The sequence below is a fragment of the Salvelinus namaycush genome, chromosome 26 (assembly GCF_016432855.1).
Source record: "Salvelinus namaycush isolate Seneca chromosome 26, SaNama_1.0, whole genome shotgun sequence".
Lineage (NCBI taxonomy): Eukaryota > Metazoa > Chordata > Actinopteri > Salmoniformes > Salmonidae > Salvelinus > Salvelinus namaycush.
In genome coordinates this window covers 33988767-34015353 of record NC_052332.1, presented here as the reverse complement: position 1 = coordinate 34015353, position 26587 = coordinate 33988767, and the positions used below count along the sequence as shown (strand labels likewise).

The window sequence follows — 26587 nt, the reverse complement described above, 5'->3', positions numbered from 1 at the left end:
CTACTACTGTGTTCCTTACAGGACATTCTGTCCCCACCCAGGGAGGGGAGAGACCTTGGGCTTGTAGTAGATTGTATAACAGGTGGCAGACAATGTATGACAGGAAGACTTGTGAACTATATTGTCATTGTTTCTGAGAGGAGGAGGGACATTTATGACAAAATGTGAGGTATATAGACCAATGTACAGGAAATGATAGGCAGAACGTTCCCGTAAATAAACATTTGACTATTGTAGACTGGGCCTCTGTCTGTTTTTATTTCTATCAGTATCTTACAAATCCTGATATAGCAGACTGAGTAATTTAATTTAATTAGTTAAAGAACATGAGAACTTAATTCTCCTAACACTTACTAAGTCCCAAACCTTAGCAACTTTTATGTTGCTAAGGAGACAATCTGCCTCCCTTTCACCTTTCACTTTCTCATTCAAACTGGGGAATCAGGACCAAATATCTCTTTTCACATATAGCTAGAAAGAAGTAAAAGATCCATCCTCAAGTCAATTGTCCTTTAACATACAGCGTAAAAGCATGTGCATGCATTTCTTTGTCTTGCCCGAGGTTATCTCAGTTATGTAGAATACAATAAAAATAATAAAAATATTAAAGACAATAAACTAGAACCTTATAAATCCTTATAAGTCCCCCACCTGCTTCTCCTACTCCAGCTTCACGGAGGAGATGAAGAAAGTCTTCGACCACCCGTTCTGCTGTAAGGATGCCGCTAAAGGATGCCGCTAAATGACTCCTGTCCCTCCGTCAAGGCTCCCAGAGTGTCGCTGAGATGGCAATTGAGTTTCGCACCCTCGCCGGTGAGAGCGGCTGGAATGAGGAGGCCCTTCAGGGACCATTCCAGAACGCGCTCACTGAGACCATCAATGAAGAGTTGGTGTCCAGGGATGAGCCTGATGAACTCATCTCTCTCGCCATCTGCATTGACAACCGTCTTCGTGAGTGTCGGAGGGAGAGGGTTGGTAGGGTTGCATGCCCCATAACAACATCTGCTTCATTGCCTTGTCCTCCTTCTCAGACTGCATCCCTTCCCAAGGCTCTTCCAGAACCTGAACCCATGCAGCTCGGCCGGGCCCGTCTCTCTCCAGAGGAGAGGCAGCTGCGAATTAGCGCTAGGAGCTGCCTATACTGTGGCCAGGTTGGTCACTTTGTCTCCACTTGTTCCCTGCGTCCAGCAAAAGAGGAGGCTCAGCAGTAGTGGGGGATATACTGTTGAGCCAAATCGCCTGCCAATCTTCCCCCAGACCCCTGCTTGAAGGCAACCTTGTGTGGCAGAGCCAGGCTTTTCCTCTGTTTGCTCTCATCGATTCGGGCACCGACGAGAGCTTCCTGGACCGCAGTGTCGTTACCCAGTTGGGCCTGGACACTGTCCCACTCAATTCACCCCTCGATGCCAACGCTCTCAACGGACAGCTCCTTGCCCGTGTCTGTGAGAGAACCGTCCCTGTCATCTTGCTTCTCTCTGGAAACCACCAGGAAAAGATCAGTTTCCACATAATCGTCGCAAAATACAATCCACAGACTGACAGGACCGCCGGAAAGGTAACCACTTGGAGTTCATTTTGTCACTCTAATTGTCTACATTCTGCCTGGCCCCTGCCTTGTCTGTGCCCCAGTTCATTCCAGAACCTCCGCACCTGTCATCAGTTCCTCCCGAGTATCACGATCTAGCTCCTGTGTTGTCGCTGCCGCCTCATCGGCCGTGCGTCTGCACCATTGACCTCCAGCCTGGAGCTCCTCTCCCCTGTAGCCGGTTATTTAACCTCTCTCGCCCCGAGAAGGAGGCTATGGAGAGGTGTATCCACGATTCTCTGGCTGCAGGACTTATCAAGCCTTCTTCCTCCCCGGTGGGTGCTGGGTTTTTCTTTGTGAAGAAGGATGGGTCACTGAGGCCGTGCATAGACTTCCGTGGGCTGCATAATATCACAGTAAAGAACAAGTACCCCTTGCCACTCATCAGCTCTGCTTTTGCCCCCCTCCATGGTGCCACGGTGTTCACCAAACTCGACCTCCGGAATGCCTACCATATTGTCCGCATCAGAGAGGGTGACGAGTGGAAGACGGCGTTCAACACACCACTTGGTCACTTTGAGAATTTGTTCATGCCTTTTGGTCTTACTAACACCACTGCTGTTTTCCAGAGTCATTGATTTGCTGAGGGATGTGATTGGACGCTTCGTTTTTGTCTATTTAGATGACATCCTGATTTTTTGGCTGTTGGAGAATAAGCGTTTTTGTTAAAGTTGAAAAATGTGAGTTCCATGCTGCCTCGGTGTCTTTCCTGGGTTATGTTATTGCACAGGGACAGTTACGTATGGACGATGCCAAGTTCATGGCAGTCACAGAGTGGCCTGCGCCCTCCAAACCTGAAGCAGCTACACCGTTTCCTGGGGTTTGCACATTTTTACAGACGTTTCATTCGCAACTACAGCTGTCTGGCAGCACCTCTAACCACTCTCACCTCCACCTCCACTCCGTTCCACTGGACGCCTGAGGGAGAGGCAGCATTCCTGGAACTCAAGCGTCGCTTCACTTCCACCCCGGTCCTCACTCAGCCCGACCCAGAACTCCAGTTCATTGTGGAGGTGGACGCCTCTGACACCGGGGTAGGTGCTGTTCTGTCTCAACATTCCCTCTCTGATCAGAAGGTCCACCCATGTGCATTCTTTTCCTGTAAGCTCTCACCTGCAGAGAGGAATTTTGACATTGGAAACCGGGAACTCCTGGCAGTTAAGCTGGCTCTTGAGGAATGGCATCACTGTCTGGATGGCTCTGTAACCCCCTTCATCGTGTGGACTGACCATAAAAACCTGTCCTACATCCAGACTGAACTCCTGGCAAGCCAGGTGGGCCTTGTTCTTCGGAAGATTCAATTTCACACTCACTTATCGCTCCGGTTCGAGGAATACCAAGCCTGATGCCCTCTCCAGCCAGTTCACCACCGACAACATGGGTACCGAGCCAGAAGCCATTGTGCCATCCACCTGCATCGTTGTCGCCTGAGAGATCGCGTCCCATATTGGCCAGGCTCAGCAGAACCAGCCTGACCCGGGTAACAGTCCTAGTAATGCTCTGTTTGTTCCAGATTGTGTTCGCTCTGATGCTCTTCAGTGGGGCCATTCTAACCACCTCACCTGTCACCCTGGTATGAACCGGACCCTCGCCTTCCTGCGTCAGCGCTTTTGGTGGCCCACAATGGTGAGATGTCCGGGAGTTTGTCTCAGCCTGCTCGGTATGTGCCCGAACAAAACCTTCACTAAACCCACTTCCGTGCTGCTTCGCCCTCTTCCCATACCCAGTCGCCCCTGGTCACACATAGCTCTGGACTTCGTCACTGGCCTTCCCCCATCTAACAGTAACTCTGTCATCCTCACCATTATTGACAGATTTTCCAAAGCGACTCACTTAATTCCCCTCTCCAAGCTCCCGACCTCCAGGGAAACTGCGGACCTGCTAGTATCCCATGTGTTTCGTCTGCATGGCATTCCCACTGACATCGTTTCCGACAGGGGACCCCAGTTTACCTCCCAGGTATGGAGATCCTTCTGTTCAGCTCTTGGTATCAATGTCAGTCTTTCATCTGGATATCACCCCCAGACCAACGGCCAGACCGAACGGGCCAACCAGGAGATGGAGACTGCCCTACGCTGCGTGAGTTCTGCTAACCCTTCCTCCTGGAGTGCTCAGCTACCCTGGGTTAAACATGCCCACAACACCCTCACCAACGCCTCGTCAGGTATGTCACCTTTCGAATGTGCTCTGGGTTACCAACCCCCCTTGTTCCCCGCCGAAGAGGTCGAGGTTGCGGTCCCCTCTGTCCAGGACCATCTGCACCATTGTCATCGTACCTGGAGGAAGGCCCGGGCTGCCCTTCTTCATGCCTCCGACAGGACCCAGTCCCAAACCAACTGTCACCGGGCCTCAGCTCCAGTCTACACCCCAGGTCAAAAGGTATGGCTCTCATCGAAGGGCCTGCCATTGAAGGTGGCATTGAAGAAACTTTCCCCCCCGATTCATTGGTCCCTTTGAAATTGACCGTGTTATTAACCCGTCTGCTGTGCGCCTGAAACTCCCAGCCTCTCTCAGGATCCACCCTACCTTCCATGTATCCCTGATGAAACCTGTCTGCTCCAGCCCCGTCTCCTCCTGCAGCAGCTCCGCCACCCCCCGGATCATCGATGACCATCCTGCATACACCGCCCGGCAGCTTCTGGATGTGCGCCGTCGGGGTTGTGGCTGGCAGTACCTGGTGGACTGGGAGGGATATGGGCCTGAGAGCGCTGCTGGGTGCCCCGCTGTCACATTCTGGACCCCTCACTCTTACGTCATTTCCATACCCTACACCCAGATAAGCCCGGTCGGGCGCCAGGTCGCGTCCGTGGAGGGGGGATACTGTTACATCTGCTCATGCCACACCCTCTTCTTCTCATCTTGGACCTCCCTAACCTGCCACCACTCCCCCAGTGCTCTCCTTTTCTCTCTCCCCCTCTCTCTCTGTGCATGTGATTGTGTGAGGAGTCTGCATTTCTAGCTGTTTGTTCCTGCATAGATTTTGTTATCCTGTTGTGCCTGTTTTCCCTGGCCTCACGCTGCTTTTTCTCTCCGCTACAGTCCGTCTGCTCTGACTCTGGTCACTGTCTCCAGTCACTCGTCTCCTCAGTCCTGCTTCCCTGCCCTGGATCCCCGCTCTACTCATTCATTGAATTCCGCTCCAGACCTGCTTACCCGGTTCCTAATCTCCTTGCCCCCAGCCTCAGCCTCAGTCCGGATTCCCTACTACAAAAAGTTGAATGACATTCGGAGATTGTCAAGCCAAGCCTTTGATACTGGATAAATCTGTAAGGTAGGGAGGGATGTATTTTCTGTTTGTCATGAGCTCGTCTATGGTGGTCGGCGAACCCTCAACCTTCTGGGCCGTAGCCCTGCGTGGCATCGACTGTACCACAAAAGCATGCTGAAGTGGCAAAGTCAATTTCAATGTTTATAAACACAGGGTCACCACAGTTTTTGTTATATGTGATCGTAAACATTATTTTTAGTTCATTCTATGAGGGGGGAGGGTGTTCCATGTATTTTACAGTACAAGGGGAGGGTCATGTGAAAATATTTGTAACCTTGGGGAGGGGGTGCATTTTTTATGACACCTTGACACCCCCCCAGTAAATTTCGACATTTCCCTAAGCCCATGCAGCCATGCAATCCCCTTTGGTTCAGAGCATGTAGATCTCATGCACTAAATGATGGCAGGTTAGAATGTAAGGATTCGTGTCTTTTTCTGCTGGTAGAGGACTGTAGAGTGTTTATGCCTGTATTAGCCATACATTGACCCTTCGAGTCCAAAACGGGAAGTTTTTAAAAATGAGGTCGTTTTCAATCCTCCAGAGTATCTCTAATGAGTGGGTAATTATTTAATGCATGAATCGAAGCTGATGTCCTTGAGATTTGTCCTTAAAGCTTTTCGAAATATGATTTTTCTCAATTCATAGATTTTGGGGTTTGGCAACGTCTGTCCCCGCTTTTGTCCTGATTAGTGTGCTTAATGCACCTGCAATAAAACTGCATCACCCAGTCATCAAACCCATCAATTCTTCTAACATTTCATCTGCTCAGATAAAACTGCATCACCCAGTCATCAAATCCATCAATTCTTCTAACATTTCATCTGCTCAGATAAAACTGCATCACCCAGTCATCAAACCCATCAATTCTTCTAACATTTCATCTGCTCAGATAAAACTGCATCACCCAGTCATCAAACCCATCAATTCTTCTAACATTTCATCTGCTCAGATAAAACTGCATCACCCAGTCATCAAACCCATCAATTCTTCTAACATTTCATCTGCTCAGATAAAACTGCATCACCCAGTCATCAAACCCATAAATTCTTCTAACATTTCATCTGCTCAGATAAAACTGCATCACCCAGTCATCAAACCCATCAATTCTTCTAATATTTAATCTGCTCAGATAAAGCTGCAGATCAGTGTTGATCTATGTTCCTGTCACGTTCTGACCTTAGTTCCTTTTTTATGTCTTTATTTTAGTTGGTCAGGTCGTGAGTTGGGGTGGGCATTCTATGTTGTTTTTCTATGTTTTGTTCTGTTGTTATATTTCTATGTGTTTGGCCTAGTATGGTTCTCAATCAGAGGCAGGTGTCAGTCGTTGTCTCTGATTGGGAGCCATATTTAGGTAGCCTGTTTTCTATTGTGTTTTGTGGGTGGTTGTTTCCTGTTTCAGTGTTTGCACCATACGGGACTGTTTCGGTTGTTTGTTCGTTTTTTTGTTCTGTGTTCATTTTGATTTATTAAAAATCTATTATGGACACTTACCACGCTGCACATTGGTCCGATCCTTGCTACTCCTCAGACGAAGAGGAAATCCGTTACAGTTCCAGAGAAATGGGTAGGAATTTTGGTAAAAACATGAGCTTCAGATCTCCCAAAAAGTGTAGACATGCAAAAGAATGCACATAGAAAACATTAATTGAAGATTTTTTTATTATTGTATGTGTAACGGGCTTCCTCCTTCTCTTCATCCGAAGAGGAGTAGCAAGGATTGGACCAACGTGCAGCGGGGTGTGAATTCATAATGATTTATTAAACAAAGACAAAAAACGAACTATACTTGACTAACTAACAAAATAACAAAACGGAGTGTAGACTGACCTAAACCATGACAACTTACATACAACACGAAGCACGTAGGAACAGGTACAGACTATTACAAACGAACGAACAAACGCTACAGTCCCGTGTGGTGCGCAGACACAGACACGGACGACAATCACCCACAAACAAACAGTGAGAACAACCTACCTTAATATGACTCTCAATCAGAGGAAACGTCAAACACCTGCCTCTAATTGAGAGCCATACCAGGCAACCCAAAACCAACATAGAAACAGAAAACATAGACTGCCCACCCAAAACTCACGCCCTGACCAATAAACACATACCAAACAACAGAAAACAGGTCAGGAACGTGACAGTATGTAGTTGTTTTTTCACACAGCATTGTACATTTCTCACTCTTAATGAAGAACCACACAGAGCTCACACCTGATTGTAAACCCATTTCACCAGCTAGGAATCGGGCCAGACTGAACTCATGGCCAAGGAGGTGGATGGATGGTGACACAGGTAGGGGTGAGCAGTGCACTGTGTGGCTTAAAACAGCGCTGATGGCTGGGACATTTTGGCATTCCTGAACTTTCTGAAGTTCTAAAAAAACTCATTATTAAAACAAGGATTAATGTTTCTGCTAATCCAGTGGCTGTTTCATGTACAACTCAGACCACCTAGAGTCCTTCGTTCCTCGCTCCAACTGAAGTATTCATAGGCACTTCAGTGCAATGAGCTTTACTATGTTACATGTATAATTTCTAAGTCTTTCACTGGCCTCAGCCATAAATAACAGGTCCATTTTCTAAATGATGACCATTTTGATTTTAATGGACAGAGCCCAAAACTGTTTTAGAAGGCTGGCAGAGAGGCAGGCAACTGCTCAAGTTGAACGTATTAACCAGCTTGCCAACTGAGGATCACGTTCAAGAAGTGGTCTTACACCATTTCCACAGAGTGCAACAACTCTCAGGAGTGGTGTGATTCAGACAGCTAATCCTATTTCACACGACTGAGAGGGGCTTGGTGGCATTGGCTGAGTAAATGAGCAGTTTGATTCTAATGTGGAACATGATGATCATCATATACCCGACGACAAATGACCATCAACATGGATATCAAGGTCAAGCTATGGAGGTGCTGTCGTTACTGTTTATTACCTGTGCCAACGCCAGCAACACAAACAGAACACTGCAGAATAACAGGGTTACACTGTTACAGACAGAGAGACTGACAGATGCTTGACCATAATCAATGCATATAAACACTTACAAGAGGAATTACATAAGATCCGATATGTGATGTAACAGGGAAGACACAACCCTATATGGCACAGCCCGCTCTCAAGGAGTATAACAACAAGAGAAAACAAAACCAAACAAATGTATATACATTTTTGGTTTAAAGTATACATACCAACAATAACAAAAACAATATTTGCACGTATTTGATGGTACAGTGTTTGTTTCCACATAAAAGGAAAAGATGAGCAGTAGTAGTAGTAGACGTAGAGGCATGTTGTCTGTGAGGGGTAGCAGTTGATCGTAACATGGACCTGAGGACAGACAGTGATGGGAATGTACAGTATGTATGGGAGAGTGGCGCTGTCTGTCTGTGAGGAGAAACTGAGGTGAAGGCACATTAAAGCACAGCAATAGTGCAGTGGAACAGACACTCGCCTCGTAGCCACAGGCACAAAAATACATCTCAGAGGCTTGACTACAACACTAATGCTACTGAGAGCCTTAGGAGCCATTGCCGTCTTTCTCTCACTCTCTCACTCTCTAAGTCTCTCTGCATCTATGTCGGTCACTCTCCCAAATCCCCCACTGTCTCACTTTCTCATTCCCTCCCTCCCTACCTCTCCCTTTATCCGTGGATTTATTTTAGTACGAAAACACTATATCAACTGGGTATGTTACCATTGGGTATGGTAATAGAACGCAAAATCAGACATCTTTGGATATTATTAAAAGCGTTTGGGCCGGGGAGGGAAATATGTGTACAGCTGTACAAACGTAAAAAATTCAGAGTTGGCACGCTCGATAACTCTTGCTGTTTGCTTGTATGGCTTATGCTCATATTTACTTAGGATGTTTCAGTGTGTAAATCAAGGTTTGCCTCTCTCATATCCTCTCTGGTGCTGTCACTCACTTTGACGATCACTAGCATAAGGATCCATTGCCAAGCAGTGAGAAATGACTGCCTATTAAAAAACAACAACAGTCATCATGAACGTCACTGTCCAGATTGGAGAGGGTGTTGGGCTCCACTAATGCCATCTTGCCTGCTTAATTAACACTCAGAATGAAGTCACAGCTACTCCCCTCACCCTGGTCCCATCCATTCTTAGACACTGGTGGCAGATGATGCAATTATTTATTTATTGACCCTTACTTTACCAGGTAATGTGGCTCTCCGTAGCCGATGTGAGTAAGACCTTTAAACAGGTCAACATTCACAAGGCCGCAGGGCCAGATGGATTACCAGGACGTGGACTCCCGAGCATGCGCTGACCAACTGGCAAGTGTCTTCACTGACATTTTCAACCTCTCCCTGTCCGAGTCTGTAATACCAACATGTTTCAAGCAAACCACCATAGTCCCTGTGCCCAAGAACACTAAGGTAACATGCCTAATTGACTACCAACCCGTAGCACTCACGTCTGTAGCCATGAAGTGCTTTGAAAGGCTGGTCATGGCTCACAACAGCATTTTCCCAGAAACCCTAGACCCACTCCAATTTGCATACCGCCCCAACAGATGATGCAATCTCTATTGCACTCCATACTGTCCTTTCCCACCTGGACAAAAGGAACACCTATGTGAGAATGCTATTCATTGACTACAGCTCAGCATTCAACACCATAGTGCCCTCAAAGCTCATCACTAATCTTAGGATCCTGGGACTAAACACCTCCCTCTGCAACTGGATCCTGGACTTCCTGACGGGCCGCCCCCAGGTGGTAAGGGTAGGTAACAACACCTCCGCCATACTGATCCTCAACACGGGGGCCCCTCAGGGGTGCGTGCTCAGTCCCGTCCTGTACTTCCTGTTCACTCATGACTGTATGGTCAGGCACGACTCCAACACCATCATTAAGTTTGCTGATGACACAACAGTGGTAGGCCTGATCACAGACAACGATGAGGCAGCCTATAGGGAGGAGGTCAGAGACCTGGCCGTGTGGTGCCAGGACAAAAACCTCTCCCTCAACATGATCAAGACAAAGGAGAGGATTGTGGACTACAGGAAAAGGAGGAACGAGCACACCCCCATTCTCATTGACGGGGCTGTAGTGAAGCAGGTTGAGAGCTTCAAGTTCCTTGCTGTCCACATCACAAACAAACTATGATGGTCCAAGCACACCAAGGCAGTCGTGAAAAGGGCATTACAAAACCTAATCCCCCTCAGGAGACTGAAAATATTTGTCATGGGTCCTCAGATCCTCAAAAGGTTCTACAGCTGCACCATCAAGAGCATCCTGACTGGTTGCATCACGCCTGGTATGGCAACTGCTTGGCCTCTGACTGCAAGGCACTACAGAGGGTAGTGCTTACGGCCCAGTACATCACTGGGGCCAGGCTTCCTGCCATCCAGGACCTCTACATGTATACCAGGCAGTGTCAGAGGAAGCCCCTAAAAATTGTCAAAAACTCCAGCCACCCTAGCCATAGACTGTTCTCTCTGCTACCACACGGCAAGCAGTACCAGAGTGTCAAGTCTTGGTCCAAAAGGCTTCTCAACAGCTTCTACCACCAAGCCATAAGCCTCCTGAACAGCTAATGAAATGGCTACCCAGACCCCTCTTTTACGCTGCTGCTACTCTGTTTATTATCTATGCATAGTCACTTTAACTCTACCTACATGTACATATTACCTCAATTACCTCACATTGACTCGGTACCAGTACCCCCTGTATATAGCCTCTCTTACCGCTGCTCTTTAATTTTTTGTTACTTTTATTTCTTATTTTTTACTCATCTATTTTTTACTTAACACATTTTTATTAAAACTGCATTGCTGGTTATGGGCTTGTAAGTAAGCATTTCACTGTAAGGTTATATTCGGCACATGTGACAAATACAATTTGATTTGATGTTGGGAATTTAGCCAGGACACCAGGGTCAACACCCCTACTCGTACAATAAGTGCCATGGGATCTTTATTGACCACAGAGAGTCAGGACATTTTAAAGTCCCATCCAAAAGACAGCACCATATGCAGGGCAATGTCCCCTTCACAGCCCTGGGATCTCCTTAGAGGGAAGAGCACCCCCTACTGGCATTTCAACACCTCTTCCAGCAGCATCTGATCTCCCATCCAGGACCAACCCTGCTTAGCTTCAGAGGCATGCCAGCAGTGGGATGCAGGGTGGTATGCTGCTGGCAGAGATATCTGTAGCACTGATATGCCCAGTAAATATTTATCTCTTTTAAGCATCATGTATTATCTGTGAGAACATGAGTCTTATCTAACATCTCCCTCAAGAAGGGAAAGATGTCGATGAATAAACGACACATTCACAATTCCACAGTAAAGTAGGTCCCCCTTTAACCATCACCAATAGTATTTTACCTACTTCCCCTCAGGTGGGAGCTAATTTTCCAAGTTCACAAGAAAATGAGTGACGCAAGAAAAAAAAACATTAACATCAGCAAAAGATTTATCAGGCAGAGAGAGAGAGAGAGAAAGGCTCAATGTGATGCTCAATGATCAGAGTTGCCAGAGGCTCTATAGTACCCCATCTCCCCACTTTCTCCCTGATCAAACACAGTCAGGAAAAGGATGGCTAAGTGTGATATTGTCTCTCCAAAACTATAACAACACCTAGGGACAGAAAGCATTTGTGAACCTCAGACAGCAGTAAATTGGTTCCTCTCTCCCCTGAGCCCAAACCCAGACGGCCTCAGCACCTGCCCGCTGAGCTATCTGATTTCATTTTTTATTGCTTATTCCGTTTTCCTCGACCATTGTCATTACTAGAATTTTGTCTCATTGTGCCTGTGGTGGATTTTTCAGACCTCCTCAACTAAGCGGAGAATAAGTGGTGTATGAACTAGAGAGGGGAAACAACGGGCCAGTGGCTTCTAGTCTGAAGTGGTGAAGAAGGAAGCAAACAAAGGGAGCAACAGAGATAGGAGGAAGAACTACAGAACTACAAAACAACATCATCCCTCAATCTATCTTTTCTTTAGTTATTGGCTTATGGCAAAGACAACATAGACAAAGTGGCTTAACCAACAACCCTGCTATCCAAGGGAACATAGCATGATGAAATAAGGGAAGATAACAGAGGAGAGAGAAGATATGAGGCATGGCCCAAAAATCAAAAGGAATGAACTATCATGGTTCCACCAATCATTGGTCATGTTTTCTTTGAGATAGGTGCTGTTACTGGCCTTGGGCGATGTGGGCTCCTCATGAAGAGGGAGAGTGAAGCTGGATGCCCAATCTTGAGGCAGGCACTGGACAGACAGCCACATCGATTCATCCAGACAGACCTTATTAATTCATCCATTTATTTATTTATCTGCACAGCTTGTTCAACTCCATGTGTACTGATGTGAGAGAGAAGAGCTAAGAGATTGGCAGCTAGGACTACTAAAGAACATGAGCAGTCGGAGCAGGAGAGATAGAGATTGCAGAAAAATAATGATGGAAATTAACAAAGGAAAACCGAAAGCATGAAACGGATGTAAGACAGAGTGCCATAGGAGAAAGGTGTGAATGTCCATTTCCTCATTGTGGTTGTTCTTCCCTCAACCTTAAGTCTCCTCATCAGTCTCAGTGCCATGGTGGAGGTGACCCAGTGAATGTGATACTGTAGCTGATCATAAGAGGGGTAGTAGGGGGCTCGTTATACCGGACACCACCAGCCCAGCATAGCAGCAGGCAGCAGCAGCAGGGGCAGCATGGGTGCTGTGTGGCTTGCCGCTCCTCTACGGCCTCCTCGGGTCCCGGAGCCCACACTAGACTTCTCCTTCTCAGAATACAGTGGGATAACATTGAATTCCTGGCTTTCCTCCTCTACCTCCTCTTCCTCACTGTCCTCCACCTGAAAGACAGAGGGGATGTAATATAATAAATCATTTGTTATTAAAGTAACTGCCCAGTGAAAATCACACTTTTAATAGTTCATATTCTGTTAATTCATATCCAAATAATGCTCATCCTATACTCGTATTTGTGGCCAAAGCATAAATTGGAGAAAAACCACATCAAAAACCCCAACTCAAACATGTATCTCAAACGTACCATTTCAAAAATGTTTGCTATTTCCTCATAGAACATGTCATCTCCCTGAGGAGGATGAGTTGGCCAATCAGTGCTCTAGAGGAGGATGAGCTGGCCAATCAGTAGTCTACTCGCGTTAATATTTTTAACGACCGGTATACGCCCACAACATTCCAACACAGAAAAGTTGCTTTTTATTTCATGGAAATCTGGAAACACTGGGCATTTACTTTAAAATAAAGGGAGCAGAACTTGCAGGTAACTACCGCACATTGTGCATGCTGTATCTGCTTGGTAGAACTAAATAGTGATAGAAAATTGGATTCGAAGATCAAGCTTGGAAGAAAATAAGATCCATTATTTGCAGTGAGTAGTCATGAGCTTCCTACCAGACACGAATGGCAACTCAGCATTAAGCAAAACATGTTGTATTTAGGTGTTGAATTCAGAATCCAAAAGGTGTCAGCATCTTTTTTTATTAGAAAGAAAGGTGAGAATCTTGGTCATGGTATTGGATCAACAGAGTGAGAAGTGTATTAAAAAGGAACATCTTGAACCTGCACTCAGGGGGAGGGAGGCTTACAGCCTCTTCACACTTAATACACTAGTAGGGTAAAAAATACCATCGGCTACACATATTACTCAAATGAACACTTGCGTACTTGCTATGTCTTGAACGCTACCGCCGGAGGTAGTGCACGACACTCCCCCGACAGTTGCCCCCTTGAAGCAGGGCAGCGTAAAAATAATTGTCTCATTGAGCCAACACTCCTACAGTATAAATGGTAAAAGCAGAGCAATGTTTTTGAAACAGCAGCAATGTTTAGACATTTTCCTTATTTTTGAGACTTGTTTTTCATTTGTAACATTGTGTGGTGATTTCAGAGGTGGCAGGTCCTGGAGCGAGCGGTAGGGGGGAAATTGTTTTCCTGGGACGTAGAATTGTTCCTGCTCTGTTAGTAGGCTAACCTAACCAACTCCAGACCCTAGTTGCAGCATAGGTCATAGTAATAAATCAGCTGTAAAAAAAACTGTTTTATATGGCCTATGATATGGCCTATGATGGGACCAGATTACTTTTCTAATCAGGTTATATGTTTTTTTTTTAAACGACTGGAAAAACTCCTCGTCCAAGGATGAAAACATTAAAACCCTTTACACAGACAGAGACAACAATTGCGATCAGACAAAAACAAACAAAAAACGAACAGGGCTGAGCTGGCTGTATGCAGGGTTGCATCGTTAGGTCTTTGATGGGTAATTAAAAAGACACTCATACAGTATGTCATCACTATTGTGTTGATTGAATTAATCAATCTAATAATTATGACACACCCCTCACTATTGTCATTGGTTGCACTGGTTGCACAAGCACTCATGACATCACCCTGAAGAAGGCACAGTGATGCCGAAACGTTGGTGATTTACCCAATAAATTACTGGGAGTTATATACACTGCTCAAAAAAATAAAGGGAACACTTAAACAACACAATGTAACTCCAAGTCAATCACACTTCTGTGAAATCAAACTGTCCACTTAGGAAGCAACACTGATTGACAATAAATTTCACATGCTGTTGTGCAAATGGAATAGACAAAAGGTGGAAATTATAGGCAATTAGCAAGACATCCCCCAATAAAGGAGTGGTTCTGCAGGTGGTGACCACAGACCACTTCTCAGTTCCTATGCTTCCTGGCTGATGTTTTGGTCACTTTTGAATGCTGGCGGTGCTTTCACTCTAGTGGTAGCATGAGACAGAGTCTACAACCCACACAAGTGGCTCAGGTAGTGCAGCTCATCCAGGATGGCACATCAATGCGAGCTGTGGCAAGAAGGTTTGCTGTGTCTGTCAGCGTAGTGTCCAGAGCATGGAGGCGCTACCAGGAGACAGGCCAGTACATCAGGAGACGTGGAGGAGGCCGTAGGAGGGCAACAACCCAGCAGCAGGACCGCTACCTCCGCCTTTGTGCAAGGAGGAGCACTGCCAGAGCCCTGCAAAATGACCTCCAGCAGGCCACAAATGTGCATGTGTCAGCATATGGTCTCACAAGGGGTCTGAGGATCTCATCTCGGTACCTAATGGCAGTCAGGCTACCTCTGGTGAGCACATGGAGGGCTGTGCGGCCCCACAAAGAAATGCCACCCCACACCATGACTGACCCACCGCCAAACCGGTCATGCTGGAGGATGTTGCAGGCAGCAGAACGTTCTCCACGGCGTCTCCAGACTCTGTCACGTCTGTCACGTGCTCATGTGCTCAGTGTGAACCTGCTTTCATCTGTGAAGAGCACAGGGCGCCAGTGGCGAATTTGCCAATCTTGGTGTTCTCTGGCAAATGCCAAACGTCCTGCACGGTGTTGGGCTGTAAGCACAACCCCCACCTGTGGACATCGGGCCCTCATACCACCCTCATGGAGTCTGTTTCTGACCGTTTGAGCAGACACATGCACATTTGTGGCCTGCTGGAGGTCATTTTGCAGGGCACTGGCAGTGCTCCTCCTTGCACAAAGGCGGAGGTAGCGGTCCTGCTGCTGGGTTGTTGCCCTCCTACGGCCTCCTCCACGTCTCCTGATGTACTGGCCTGTCTCCTGGTAGCGCCTCCATGCTCTGGACACTACGCTGACAGACACAGCAAACCTTCTTGCCACAGCTCGCATTGATGTGCCATCCTGGATGAGCTGCACTACCTGAGCCACTTGTGTGGGTTGTAGACTCTGTCTCATGCTACCACTAGAGTGAAAGCACCGCCAGCATTCAAAAGTGACCAAAACATCAGCCAGGAAGCATAGGAACTGAGAAGTGGTCTGTGGTCACCACCTGCAGAACCACTCCTTTATTGGGGGATGTCTTGCTAATTGCCTATAATTTCCACCTTTTGTCTATTCCATTTGCACAACAGCATGTGAAATTTATTGTCAATCAGTGTTGCTTCCTAAGTGGACAGTTTGATTTCACAGAAGTGTGATTGACTTGGAGTTACATTGTGTTGTTTAAGTGTTCCCTTTATTTTTTTGAGCAGTGTATATATGGAGTGTGCGACTCTCTTTGTTTTTTATAGCTTACGATTGATTAATTCCAGTCAATAACTTTGGATTAAAAAGGCCAAGGTCACCTAGCCCCCCGAAGTGTGAATATAAACCACATTTGATCAAATTCACATTTTCTCAGAATACAAATAACTGGGCCTATTTTAGGCTATAAATACATACATTTGAAGTCGGAAGTTTACATACACTTAGGTTGGCGTCATTAAAACTAGTTTTTCAACCACTCCACAAATTTCTTCTTAACAAACTATAGTTTTGGCAAGTCGGTTAGGACATCTACTTTGTGCATGACACAAGTCATTTTTCCAACAATTGTTTTACAGACAGATTATTTCACTTATAATTCACTGTATCACAATTCTAGTGGGTCAGAAGTTTACATACACTAAGTTGACTGTGCCTTTAAACAGCTTGGAAAATTCCAGAAAATGATGTCATGGCTTCAGAAGCTTCTGATAGGCTAATTGACATAATTTGAGTCAATTGGAGGTGTACCTGTGGATGTATTTCAAGGCCTACCTTCAAACTCAGTGCCTAGTTGCTTGACATCATGGGAAAATCAAAAGAAATCAGCCAAGACCTCAGAAAAAAAATTCTATGTCTGGTTCATCCTTAGGAGCAATTTCCAAATGCTTGAAGGTACCACGTTCATCTGTACAAACAATAGTACGCAAGTATAAACACCATGGGAACACGCAGCCGTCATACCGCTCAGGAAGGAGACGCGTTCTGTCTCCTAGAGATGAACGTACTTTGGTGCGAAAAGTGCAAATCAATCTCAGAACAACAGCAAAGGACCTTGTGAAGATGCTGGAGGAATCAGGTACAAAAGTAACTATATCTACAGTGAAACGAGTCCTATATCGACATAACCTGAAAGGCCGCTCAGCAAGGAAGAAGCCACTGCTCCAAAACCGCCATAAAAAAATCAGACTATGGTTTGCAACTGCACATGGGGACAAAGATTGTACTTTTTGGAGAAATGTCCTCTGGTCTGATGAAACAAAAATAGAACTGTTTGGCCATAATGACCATTGTTATGTTTGGAGGAAAAAGGGGGAGGCTTGCAAGTCGAAGAACACCATCCCAACCGGGAAGCACGGGGGTGGCAGCATCATGTTGTGGGGGTGCTTTGCTGCAGGAGGGACTGGTGCACTTCACAAAATAGATGGCATCATGAGGGAGGAAAACTAGGTGGATATATTTAAGCAACATCTCAAGACATCAGTCAGGAAGTTAAAGCTTGGTCGCAAATGGGTCTTCCAAATGGACAATGACCCCAAGCATACTTCCAAAGTTGTGGCAAAATGGCTTAAGGACAACAAATTCAAGGTATTGGAGTGCCAATCACAAAGCCCTGACCTCAATCCTATAAAAAATTTGTGGGCAGAACTGAAAAAGCGTGTGCGAACAAGGAGGCCTACAAACCTGACTCAGTTACACCAGCTCTGTCAGGAGAAATGGGCCAAAATTCACCCAACTTATTGTGGGAAGCTTGTGGAAGGCTACCCGAAACGTTTGACCCAAGTTAAACAATTTAAAGACAAAGCTACCAAATAGTAGTTGTTATCAGTAGGCTACAGTTGATCAGACTGAATCACAGACTAATTGTGCAAGTTGGCAAATCATGAGGTTTTTTATTTTATTTATATTTTTGGTGGCGGGTATGGGCTTCCATATTAAAGAGCTTGTCGTGGTGAATTCACTTATACCCATGTTTTCAGTCACAATTTGCTTTTACCACATGTAATGACTTGCATGATATTTTTCATTTTACCTTTATTTAACTAGGCAAGTCAGTTAAGAACAAATTCTTATTTACAATGACGGCCTACCCCGGCCAAACCGTAACCCGGACGACGCTGGGCCAATTGTGCGCCGCCCTATGGGACTCCCAATCACAGCCGGTTGTGATACAGCCTGGAATCAAACCAGGGTCTGTAGTGACACCTTTAGCAATGAGATGCAGTGCCTTAGACCACTGCGCCACTCGAGAGCCCCATATTAATCCAAATGAAGCCTGGTTTGTTGTAAGGTAGGCCTACTGTACTTTTCTATTCGTGTGATCAATCAATCATTCATTTTTGATAGGCTAACCGTACTTGATGAAGGCCGTCATAGTAACGCCGTGCTTTTGTCTTGAAGTTAAAATGTAGAGTGTAGCCTACAGACAACAAAAATAAACCCTTTAATTGTCTGCACATACATGCTTTGAATTGTTGCATTATTGAAGAGTGTAATATGGTTAGGTTGCATTATTCAATAGTGTAATATGTTTTAGAAGATAAGTTTCTGTCATTGTTGAATAGTTTGTGCTTACTGGCTAGTGACTACTGTGATATTTACAGTCAATTTGAGCTGCATACCAAGAATGTTGTGTTGCCAGCGACAACGAAAGGTAAGGCAAGGATGTAATGTGAATTGAAAAGTAGAATTCTCTTTCGCCACCCAACTCCTCAGACGCTCCTTCATATCTTGTTGTGGGAATAGAGACTTAGAGGTTAGCAGTAGAGAAGAGAGGGAGGGATTGGAACTGTGTAAAGGAGAGGAGAAAGGGAGTGAGGAGGATTAGGATGGCAAGAGAAAGGAGGATAGGAGACAGATGGGTGTGAATAAATGAATATCAACAACTCAAGAGGATTGATGCTCCCTCCTGCAAACACCTCTGCCTAATCCTCACACACTGTGAGAGAGAGAGGGAGTGAGAAGAAGCTAGGGACAGAGAGATAGTGAGAAAAAAGGTAAGGAGGAAATCCTGGGTCTCTGTTCAATGCGTCAGTAATGTGTTGACTGTGAGCCTTGTGTTGAGACAGATGTGTTGGGAGTGTATCTCAGGTCAGGTCTGTGAGTGAGCGTTGACACTCAAGCAGCTCCGTTGGCGCTCATGTCACACCGTGGGTCATCATGCAGTTCACAGAGCATCCCTGACCCAGTGAGAACCCACTTTAGAAAAACTCACGGAACAAGCTTTTTGTCCACCATTGTTTTTAAGTTAGTGTACAGCCATTATGCAGACTGGGTTTGGTAAGGCAATGAAGAGTACTTACACTCACACTGTTGCGTTCTGATAAAATGTTAACGTTGACATTGATCTTGTCCTTGTCCTGAAAGATGCGTGGAGAGGGGGTGGCTGATGCGTGGTGACGAGGGGGCAGGGTCGTGCTCTCCACAGGGCGAGGGGAAGAGCCACCCAAATAACTGATAGCATTACCTGAGACAACAACAGACATCATCATTATCATCACCATCATTATCATCATCTCCATTCATCATCACCATATCATCATCACCATCCATCATCATCACCATCCATTATCACCATCCATCATCATCACCATCCATTATCACCATCCACCATCCATCATCATCACCATCCATTATCACCATCCATCATCACCATTCATCATCACCATATCATCATCACCATATCATCATCACCATCCATCATCATCACCATCCATTATCATCACCATCCATCATCACCATCCATCATCACCATATCATCATCACCATGTCATCATCACCATCCATCATCATCACCATCCATCATCATCATCATCACAATCCATCTTCATCACCACCATCCATCATCATCATCATCATCATCATCATCACCATCCATCATTATCATCATCATCACCATCCATTATCACCATCATCACCATCCATCATCATCATCATCACCATCCATCCATCATCACAATCCATCATCACCATCACCATCCATCATCATCACCATCCATTATCATCATCACCATCCATTATCACCATCCAAAAATCATCATCACCATCCATCATCATCATCACCATTATCACCATCATCACCATCATCATTGTCACATCACCATCATCACCACCATCATTGTCACCATCATCACCATCGTCGTCATCATCGTCACCATCATCATCATCACCATCATTATAATCATCGTCATAATAATCACCACCATCATCATCACCATAATCATCATCGTTGCCATTATCATCACCATAATCATCATCGTCAACATCATCACCTCTATTTTACCCACTGCTGATGATGCAAATGTCCTCAGAATTATTCATAGTAGTCATGAATTCATTAATCAACTGGGCATTGAACCCTTAAAGGTGGGGGGGTTAATGGGTGTGTTCACTCGTGTGTGGGGCAAGCATTTGTACATTCCCTCTGCCTAAACAGTACACAGTTACAGCCATTCACCCTTCTAGATAACTTGAAACCGTCTAAGCAGGTCTTGCGTCTTGAAGTCGCCTAGGATAGCTAGTGATAGCCAACTTCCTTCGCCAATTAGCTTCAGCTGGCTGGTGTGCGATCGTGGCAAAGTTGGTTTAACATTGGATAGTCTATCTCTGGGGCTAGTCAGGTACCGTCAATGTAAATGAGACAATGTTTTCATATTGCACATCTTTTGGTGGTCTCATTAAATCCTTTAAATATTTGGATATGAATTTCTACAATGTATAGTTGGTTTGAGGTTTTCTTCGAAATTTGGAGCTATTGACATTTAAAAATATTGTCCCATGTACATTGTGTAATTTACTTATGGTCCCTAACGAGCCCCATAGGGATATCTTATGTCAAACCAAATTGACCATGGGCATTATGATCCGGTCGTGTACAGCTGCACTCTGAATTGATTATTATTTGGGTGCTGCCAGCTGTAGGCATGTGGGCAGGATTGAAATAAACCCAACCAAAGGAAAACTGTCACGGTACGCTTCATTCTGTAAGGTACCCTTCATTCTGTTACGGTACCCTTTATTCTGCTACGGTACCCTTCATTCTGTTACGGTACCCTTCATTCTGTTACGGTACCCTTTATTCTGCTACGGTACCCTTCATTCTGTTACGGTACCCTTCATTCTGTTACCTTCATTCTGTTACGGTACCCTTTATTCTGTTACCTTCATTCTGTTACGGTACCCTTTATTCTGCTACGGTACGCTTCATTCTGTAAGGTACCCTTCATTCTGTTACGGTACCCTTTATTCTGCTACGGTACCCTTCATTCTGTTACGGTACCCTTCATTCTGTTACCTTCATTCTGTTACGGTACCCTTTATTCTGCTACGGTACCCTTCATTCTGTTACGGTACCCTTCATTCTGTAAGGTACCCTTCATTCTGTTACGGTACCCTTTATTCTGCTACGGTACCCTTCATTCTGTTACGGTACCCTTCATTCTGTTAAAGTACCCTTCATTTGGTTACAGTATCCTTCATTTGGTTACAGTATCCTTCATTTGGTTACAGTATCCTTCATTTGGTTACAGTACCCTTCATTCTGCTACAATACCCTTCATTCTGCTACAGTACCCTTCATTCTGTTACAGTACCCTTCATTCTGTTACAGTACCCTTCATTCTGTTACAGTACCCTTCATTCTGTTACAGTACCCTTCATTCTGCTACAGTACCCTTCATTCTGTCACAGTACCCTTCATTCTGTTACAGTACCCTTCATTCTGTTACAGTACCCTTCATTCTGCTACAGTACCCTTCATTCTGCTACAGTACCCTTCATTCAGCTACAGTACCCTTCATTCTGTGACATACCATTTTTTCCTATCATCTTATACATCTCAGTTTTGGACGAGACTGACTTTATGACCAAATTGAACACAATTACTACTTGTAGTACATTTTGACACTAGAATAAATACTTCTGACTCATATCGATGCCACATAGGCCATTTTTCAATACGAGAAGTTGCTTTTTAGGGGCAGTCCCTCTTTAATAAGGCTTGGCAATAATTCAGTTATTTACCTCAGTTGCATGCTCAATATGTAAAATCATATGTGAATAAAACGTTTTCATTTAACAACTCTGTCCATCAACATTTGTAATTAAGCGCTATACTACAGTATACCATACAGAAAAAGTAAGCAGCTCTCTAGGGCTACTGGGCTACAGACCGCCCGCTAATGTATTTGTGTCATCTGCTGATTTCAAGTAGGCTCACAGGACCAGTGCTCTTGCTGCAGTAGCCTGTAGGGGGTGTCATTGTGGGTGGGTGAGGGAGGGAGTATGACTCACGCAGACAGACGTTTCTGTGGAACATGTTCATGATGCGCAGACAGTCCTGCCATTGGTTCCCACTTCCCTCACAGGTGCACCACTGGGACACGTCCATACTGAGATTGTTGGCATAGTTAGGGGTCATGATGGTGCCTGGTTGACAAAGACACACACAGGAGCAGGTTGGGTTCACAGAGATGTGTCAGCAGACCTGACTTCCATACGAACATGGAACGTATGATGAAAAGCCAAACAAGCCCATTGGCAATGAAATGAGTGCCTACCTACACCTTAAGGTTAGCAAAAACTAACAACAATGACCTGATTAAAAGGCCCTTGGAGTCAACTCTGCACTTCTTCTCTAACATTGTTCCTTCCTTGTGTTGTTAATCCCTCTTCCATCCTCTCCCTCCATCTCCTGTCTGCCTCCCCCTCAATCCCTTTCTCTCTCCAGCTCACCTATGAGCCCGGCGTAGGCCTTAAGGCAGACGGCTCCACTCTCTCTCATGCAGCCAGAGGGAGAATGTGACGAGGGCTGGCAGTTGTGCTGGAAATCAGCCAGACGAGATCTGATAGACACACACACACACCAACACACACATTCACACAAACACACACCCATACACAAACACACAAAGGGAGAAAAACATAATTGTACACAGGTGCCAATACTGGGTTGGCAACTTGGCAGTGTAATTTTCTGAGGGCGTCTTTACAATTATGTTTTTTGGATGCAGTACCTAGCGAAAGGCAGAATCTGAAGCACAAGAAAGCATAGAGGAGGAGAACGTTCCAGCTTGGAATCGTGTGAGCACCCGCAATGTTTCTTAATACACATTTTTCAAAACATTGACCTGAAACATGAGACTCGAGGTGCTGCAATATTATTCTGAATATTAGATTTTTCCTGTATGTATATGTATGTATATATATATCTATATATATCATATTTTCTGAATATAGATTTGCTTTTAATTATTTGTTACTTTTATTTCTTATTTTGTAGGTATTTTTCTTAAAACGTAATTGTTGGTTAAGGGCTTGTAAGTAAGCATTTCACTGTAAGGGCTACACCTGTTGTATTCGGCGCATGTGACAAATTAAATTTGATTTGATTTGACTTGATAAGAACACTGGGACTTAGAGTCTGCTAGTCAAACCCAGTTGTGTATTCATAATTCCCATCTAACACCTCTCACCTGCTCCACAGGCATACTCAACCCTACAAAACACCACTGAGCAGCCAGTGGAATAAAAACACTGTAGCCTGGGTCGGAGTCATCGCAGAGCTTTATCAACGTATCATTGCTCCTTATTATTCTGGATGTTATCAATGATGAAGATTAGTGAACAACCTCTTCCCTGTAGGGAACTCAAACCTATTTGTACTGTAACTATTTATCTGAACCTCTTGTGCTGAGAGGATTGCAAACATTCAAATGGTTGATGAAATAGGTACATCCAGTCCTCTCTGCCTCTAACCTCACACTCTATAACCTATTTGCATTGTGATTATAACTGTTAATGTGCCTCGATACAGGACTTAATGTGGAGTGGAAAAGTTTAGCCTGATGTCACACACCTCCCAGAAACCATGTTTCCCCAGCCAGCTCAGCTCACCTACACAGCTCATCCCTGGCACAGTAGCCCTGCAGGCTGAGGCAGTTGGGTTTGCTGTCTCTCTCCTCATAGGAACACGACGGTACAATGGTCTTCCGCCGGCGCTCCCCACAGAGGGCATCAGAGCAGGGACAGAATAGCAGGGCGAAGCTGTACTCCTCTGGTACCCGCTCCAGGAAGCGCCGCAGCGCCCGGTGGCACTTCTGTCTGTTACAGCTGCCGTCGGAGCCCGGAGCCCGCTTGGTGCAGGCCACAACATACTCCGACCTCAGAGAACCACACTTCTCATACAGACCACAGTCCTGGGCTGCTTTCAGACACTGGTTCTGCCCATCCAGAGGAAGAGAGGAGGCTGGGTGGAGGGAGGAGTGGTAGGGTGAGGAGAGGAAGAAAACAGAGAGGAGAATGGAGGAAGGTGGGGTTTTGGGAAAAGGGGCAATGAATAAGAGAGAAAGGAAGACACAATCATAAAAGACATGATTCTGGACATCCCAGACTGTCCTAGTCATTGTTCAGAGAGGAGGCAGATAAGAGCGAGCTGTGTAGTGACGGGAGTGAAGCAGTACCTGCCATGATGGAGGCCATGCGTGACATCTCTATGTGCCTCACAAACTCCACCTCCAGATCCTCATACGGAGACACCTCGTACTCATCATACACTGCAGCAACAACACAGAGACATTCAAGAGAAAAACATCTCACATACACAGAGATACAATGAAACACATAAAAAGACAAAAAACACACACAGTGAAACTCACCAGCGAATCTGACGGTCCAGTAGACCTTGAGGCACAGCTCCTCCCGGCGGGAGCCGCGCTGGCACTTGCAGGCCTGGAGGGGGCGGTACTGCTGCAGGGCGCTCTGGGCCTCCAGACACTCCCCCCGGGCGTCTGGGCCCAGGGGCGACACGGCCTCCTCGGCAGCACAGTACTCCAGCACCCTGTACACTGCTGTACAGTCCTGATCCTGTACACAGCCTCGCTCAGCCTCCTGACAGTCTATGGAGCCTGACAGCACGCTGCCTGGAAGAGGTGGAGGATGGGGAACATGATTATAGTTGGTCACCAGTGGTCCTGACCAGCTATTTTTACAGTTTCGTTCTGTCAGTTAGCACCTGTTTGACAAAGAGTTTCAGTGCTTATTTGGTGAAAAGCAAGAGCCTCACGTCAGAGATGGAGTCGAGTGACAGTGTACAAAACACTTTAGAGTATTGATTTTGTTCTGTGAAGAACTGACAGCCCCATCAGTTGTCAGGATAAAGGCCAGGCAGAGTCACAGACTGAAGAGGTTAAGTAAAAGAGTGGATAGCAACGTTGTTTAATTCACAACTGTCCATTTTCAGTTAAGGGGAACTTCAATTCAGCTCATTCGTGGTAGTATTGAAATAGTTTTTGCCAAGTGGCAAATGCAGCTTTTCCCCAGATGGTTTTAAAGGTCCGACTACAAATGGGATCCGGATTTGCAGCTATATCCTCATTCAACATGTTATTCAGACTCTTTCTCTCTCTTGCTCACACCCACACATACCTGCAAACAAACAAACCATGTATATAGCTATAGGCCCACACACACACACACACACACACACACCACACACACACACACACACACACACACACACACACACACACACACACACACACACACACACACACACACACACACACTAAGGGGCATCCTGATTAAATGGTCACACGCTTCAATTAAGCCCATGCTGGCTGGGAGTGCACAGTACAGCTGAAATCAGATTCCAGTGGCGTGTGGTTACAATCACAGACGCCCCATGAGGTCCACATCTCAATCGGGCAGGAGACACATCAAAACCAGAGGGATACGGTCCGTCACTGCAGGCAGGGGACCCTCGCAGACGAGGCTGGCAAGGCAAGCGCTTAAACTCTGGATCTCCCACCAAGATACAGGACCACGAGCCATGTAACGTTATATGGTAATGAGATCAAGAATGTAAGTGTAACGGATCATATTAAGGACACCAAGCACTTAAATACATTAATATTAAACTAACTGCAAAATGTGCATTTTTATGAACATCTAGAACGCCATATACATCCTAATGAAGCACAGTCAATTGAATAAATCACATGCATTCTAAGCTCATTTGATAGGTTGGGGAATATGGAGTCCTGTGGGGCAGCCAGCATGTTCATACAGATAAGAGCGCTGCCCTTTTCAAAGTCCTCTGGTTACAGAGAGAAGTTATTGAATAAATTGAAATGTGAAGAACATTAATTCCCAAAGAGTTTAACTCGTTAATTTGGAGAAGACATTGTTATTGTTGTCTTTTAGCTACTGCCATGTTCATGTCCCCATGAAAAATGTGGTGGATGAGGAGTATTAGGAGATGTGGCACACACACACACACACACACACACACACACACACACACACACACACACACACACACACACACACACACACACACACACACACACACACACACACACACACACACACAATGACACCTCATAATAAAGTAGAATCACAGAAAAGCAGGCATGGCCCCCGGCTTAGGTTATGCAATTTAACAGCCTGCCAGTAATCTCCATTATGGACAGTGGTTTGTTCATTACTCTCCACTCCAGCATGTACTGGCTGACTAAGACCAAGATAGACACCATCAGCAACTTTTGTTTCAGAGGGCCTATCTTAATACACAAACACATCATTACAACCCATATCAGGTACAGACCAGCTCGGTTAAATCTTGTCAGGCAGAGAAGTGATAATTATGGTAATGACTTGAGTGTTCTTTATTGACACAATGATGAACAGTCGCCACGCTACATTGGGCAGTTTCACTGACGACAAAATGGGTGGAGGGAGGGAGGAGTGTGATGGGTGAAAGGTAAGGCGTAAGAGGAAAGGACTGAAAATCTTAAGAGTGAGGAGGAGAGATGAATACCTGTGGTATGTAAGGCTTAATGCGCTCTATTGATTTCTCAGTGGGGCGAGTTATAGAATTTGTGAGGCAAAGCTGATGGCTTTCTAGCTCAGTGACCCGCTTGA

The 26587-nt window shown here is 45.5% G+C and overlaps 1 protein-coding gene across 1 annotated transcript; it reads right to left on the bottom strand.

The window, feature by feature from the left end:
* Positions 1–12496: 12496 nt before the first annotated feature.
* Positions 12497–25109, bottom strand: LOC120021104 (GDNF family receptor alpha-4-like). The gene is made up of 8 exons (XM_038964745.1): positions 25091–25109; positions 24322–24585; positions 24127–24219; positions 23561–23912; positions 22400–22509; positions 21959–22093; positions 18970–19133; positions 12497–12694 (listed from the first exon to the last, which is right to left on the bottom strand). Exons 1-8 carry the CDS (start codon positions 25107–25109, stop codon positions 12497–12499), a joined length of 1335 nt encoding a protein of 444 aa, XP_038820673.1.
* Between the last annotated feature and the right edge of the window lie 1478 nt (positions 25110–26587).